Genomic DNA, 3,716 nt, shown 5'->3' on the forward strand with positions numbered 1-3,716 from the left:
CACTTACTCCAAGAATTATAAAGTATTCTGTCAATAACATATAAAGAAAAACCATTTTAACATGAAAATTCTCTGACATTCTTACCCAACTTTTCTTTAGAAACACTTGGTATAAAGCTTGCAAAGTTAGAATAGAAACCAGTAAATTTTTTGTTATGGTATACTTGTTGGAAGTGACCAAATCAAAGGGTCCAAAAAGAAGAGTTTATGATCTTGCTGATGTTGAACTATGAGTCTTATACTGCTTTGTTTACTGTTCGAGTACTCAAGAAATTGAATCAATGTTTTGAATAATGGTCAACGTATTATCTATAAAGCTACAGTTACAAAGCAGTTTGAATGATTACGGACAGTCTTCCAACATGTTTTTCATGATAGCACAGAAAAAGAGTGGCCAAAGAAGGCATCAATCAGGAACCCATAGTAACATCATCAATCTAATCAATGAATTCTGCCACCAAGAAGAAAATGATGTCTTTGTTGCAAAATTCACCAATTTCAAAAATACTAACTTGGAAATACTGAGATTGTCAGAGCTGTTATTAAAAATCAAATTAGTACACAACTGTGAAGTCAAATCAACACTCAACTGTATAGTTTATTCTATAAAATAACATGTATGTATAAACCAATTGAACATCAAAGCTGGTGTAATAAATATTGCTATCAAACTCAACTTGTTGAATTTTAGTGTAGAAGTCAAACCTGTTTTTCAGTGTGTATTCATTGGTGGTAAGTCTTCAAAAATTGAACCAAAAAACCAGATAAAGCATGATAAAGTTTTAATGTTAGAAAGTGTAAGTTGCAATGGACCTACTTCTTTATGAACTTTATGAAGACCATAAAAAGCTCCTGAACAACTGCCTAATGATCAATATTGATATATTGTTTTTCATGGTACTTTTGTAACCTAGCCCCTCTTTTTCCCAATGGTCAGGTGTAACTTCGCAAACTTAGTTGAATCATTTAAAATATCTTTAGATTTTCTTAGTCTCTCTTATCTTTATCCAAAAATTCTTCAGAGCTATTAATTTCTCTGAATTTAAATTTTGAAATCTTTTGTATTCACAATAATAATTATACAAAAGAAGAAGTCAAAGCTACAACACTAATCTGATTTCTAATATTACTAAGCAAGTGAGCAGAGTTAGACCAAATAAGTTGATGTGAAAATAACTGCAAAAACTGTTCAAATTGTAAAAAATTAGCTTCAAAGCTTAACTTATTCAGTTCTGTAACATATATTCATCATTTTTCTAAATGTAAAGAAATCTCCCAAAGAAACATTAGAAAGAGACAAGTAATTAATACCTGCACACTGCGAGATCTTAGAGTTGTACCTTCTAGCCGTACTCTCTTAGCTAAGAGTTGTTTTAACAAGTCTCCATTCACCTCACTGCCACCCAACAGCCCAAACAAAATCCAACGTCCATCAACAGCAATACTTTTCACATTTTTCTCCCAGTAGCTAGCTCCCACACAGTCAAGAATGACATTAACTCCTCGTCCTGAATAGAAACAAACAGGTTCTATTTTCAAATTGAAATAAAAGATATTGTATTTTCAACCTGAACAGCACCTTATGCAACACATGGGTAAAGTGGCCAGGTAAGACAGCCATAAGGTTTAGACATAGCCATCCTTAATCTATGATGCTGACCAGAAGATCAATCAGTTGAAAGTACCTGCTCCTTACACTCTTACTCCTAAATAAATAACAAAAATAACTGCATCACTTATGGCACTCCTACAGTTGATAGTGCAATGTGTATGCATTTTTGACAACATATTATGGCTAAAAGCTTTAAACTTCCAATCTGTAGCCCAGCACAATACACTAGGCCACACCTGGCTCAAATTAAAATGAAACATAAAAGCTACTAATCTTTTATCCAAATAACTATGCTTACCACACGGAAACTACAGACACACTATTTAAAAATGTGCAATCTCAATAAAACTATCCATCAAACAGATTTTCTTAGATGATACTCAAGATTTGAAGAAGACTCCTATAAAAACATTTTGATATAGAAAAAATTAATCACCTCAGCAGAACTTATGACTGAAAATTAATTAAGAAATATTTTGACAGAAAATTCATGCAACAGAAAGAGCTGGGTGAAAGGTGTTCATGAACTTTTTAAGCCTGGCTCATGCAGAAAGAATTTAAAAGTTCAAGCCTTATGAAACCAAGGAAACTTAAGTTCAAAACACAAATTTGAAAAAAAGAAAATGTTTTAAATAACAGAGAAGCAAGTTTAGGTTAAATAATTACATGTATGAGGAATGATAGCTAAGGATCAGCAGCAAAACAAGTGGCAAATAGTACAAGACCACATACAAAATACATACTGAATTTAAGTCAGTCCTAACCAGTTAACAATCATGATCCTTAGCGTGCACACTAATGTTTTCAGTCATATTCTCAACTCAACAAACTTCTACTCCTAATTATCACCATATTCAGCTCATTCTCAAGTTTACATATTAACACGCAACTTGGCAACTCAGGTTTACGATATATCTGCACTTTTTCCTAAATTAGCATTACACACACAAAAACAAAAAAAAATAAGCATGATTACAGATGGTTTAATTTATCATATACTTAGTTCAGATGGCAATAATGGTGTAGAACTCTTACTGAACATATACCAAACAGAACCTCAAAATGACTTGAGTTTAGTTCCCATTCCTCAATTCAGTATCCTGATACTCAAAACCAACCATGTAAATAGGAAACTGCAGGAAGAAACCTAATTAAAAATGGAAGAATTAAACATCATTCAGGAATTTTCTTCCTCCCAAAATGTGGATGATTTTATTACATTGTCTGGTCAATGGTAGACACAGAATAAATAATGTGTCTTATATCAAGAAGAGTTTTCGTTATGTAGTTAATGGTAAAACAAAAAAGTAAGTTGGGTATATATACATATATATTTAATACTTATCAAATAATTTTGCTGCACTGAAAATATTGCTATTTTTCTCATCTACACAAAACAACTGTAAATGTAATAAAACTAACTTTTAATTAAAAGTACAGATCAAAGGTATCAGAAGTGATCATAAATACACTTCTAACATCACACCTTCAACATGATAATAGTTTAATAAATGTGGAAATTTGTCTTACCCTCAGTTATTTGTAATATTTTCTCAGAAAAATCTTCTTGTTTGTAATTGAATCCTACTTTGGCACCTAGCTCAACTGCTTTTTTTATCTTTTCCTCAGAGCCAGCTGTAACAAAGACTGTTGCATTGGCAAGCCTTGCAAGCTGAACAGCTGCCAGACCAACACCACTGGCCCCTGCATGTATCAGTACAGTTTCTTCCTCTTGGATCTGTCCTGATCATATCACATGAATAAAATACTATAATATGAAAATCAATTTAGAAAGATGATGGAAAATACTGAATTTTTAAAAAACAGTCTTCTTATGCTAACAGTAGTTTTAATAATTTTTTTATCATAAGAATTCATTACAATCCAAAAATACTGTAAGAAACGATTCTGAGTAACCACAAGAATCATTGTAAATTTCTTTCTTGTACCATTCTAATAATAGAAATTACAACCATTTATGCTGCAGATTGATAATATTTGAACATAGAAAATATTTGTTAACATATTGCTAAGTGATATCATCTTCTTAATGGATGTTGGCTACACAGTAAATCACTTTGTGTCCGAGTCAATATACACAGCG

The 3,716-nt window shown here is 31.8% G+C and overlaps 1 protein-coding gene across 8 annotated transcripts in view; it reads right to left on the reverse strand.

Moving 5' to 3' along the window:
- Positions 1 to 6: 6 nt before the first annotated feature.
- The window catches only part of LOC106477035 (quinone oxidoreductase PIG3-like), a 9,587-nt gene continuing 5,877 nt past the window's right edge, over positions 7 to 3,716 (reverse strand). For all 8 annotated transcript variants that reach the window (XM_022380744.1, XM_022380742.1, XM_022380746.1 and 5 more), the window contains exons 5-6: positions 3,143 to 3,355; positions 7 to 1,508 (exon numbers count right to left, since the gene is read on the reverse strand). In XM_022380744.1, coding sequence (XP_022236452.1) covers positions 1,249 to 1,508; positions 3,143 to 3,355 — 473 coding nt within the window. In that variant the 3' untranslated portion in view covers positions 7 to 1,248. The remainder of the gene's footprint in view (positions 1,509 to 3,142; positions 3,356 to 3,716) is intronic.

Source organism: Limulus polyphemus, unplaced genomic scaffold (assembly GCF_000517525.1).
Source record: "Limulus polyphemus unplaced genomic scaffold, Limulus_polyphemus-2.1.2 Scaffold12591, whole genome shotgun sequence".
In the NCBI taxonomy this organism is placed as follows: domain Eukaryota; kingdom Metazoa; phylum Arthropoda; class Merostomata; order Xiphosura; family Limulidae; genus Limulus; species Limulus polyphemus.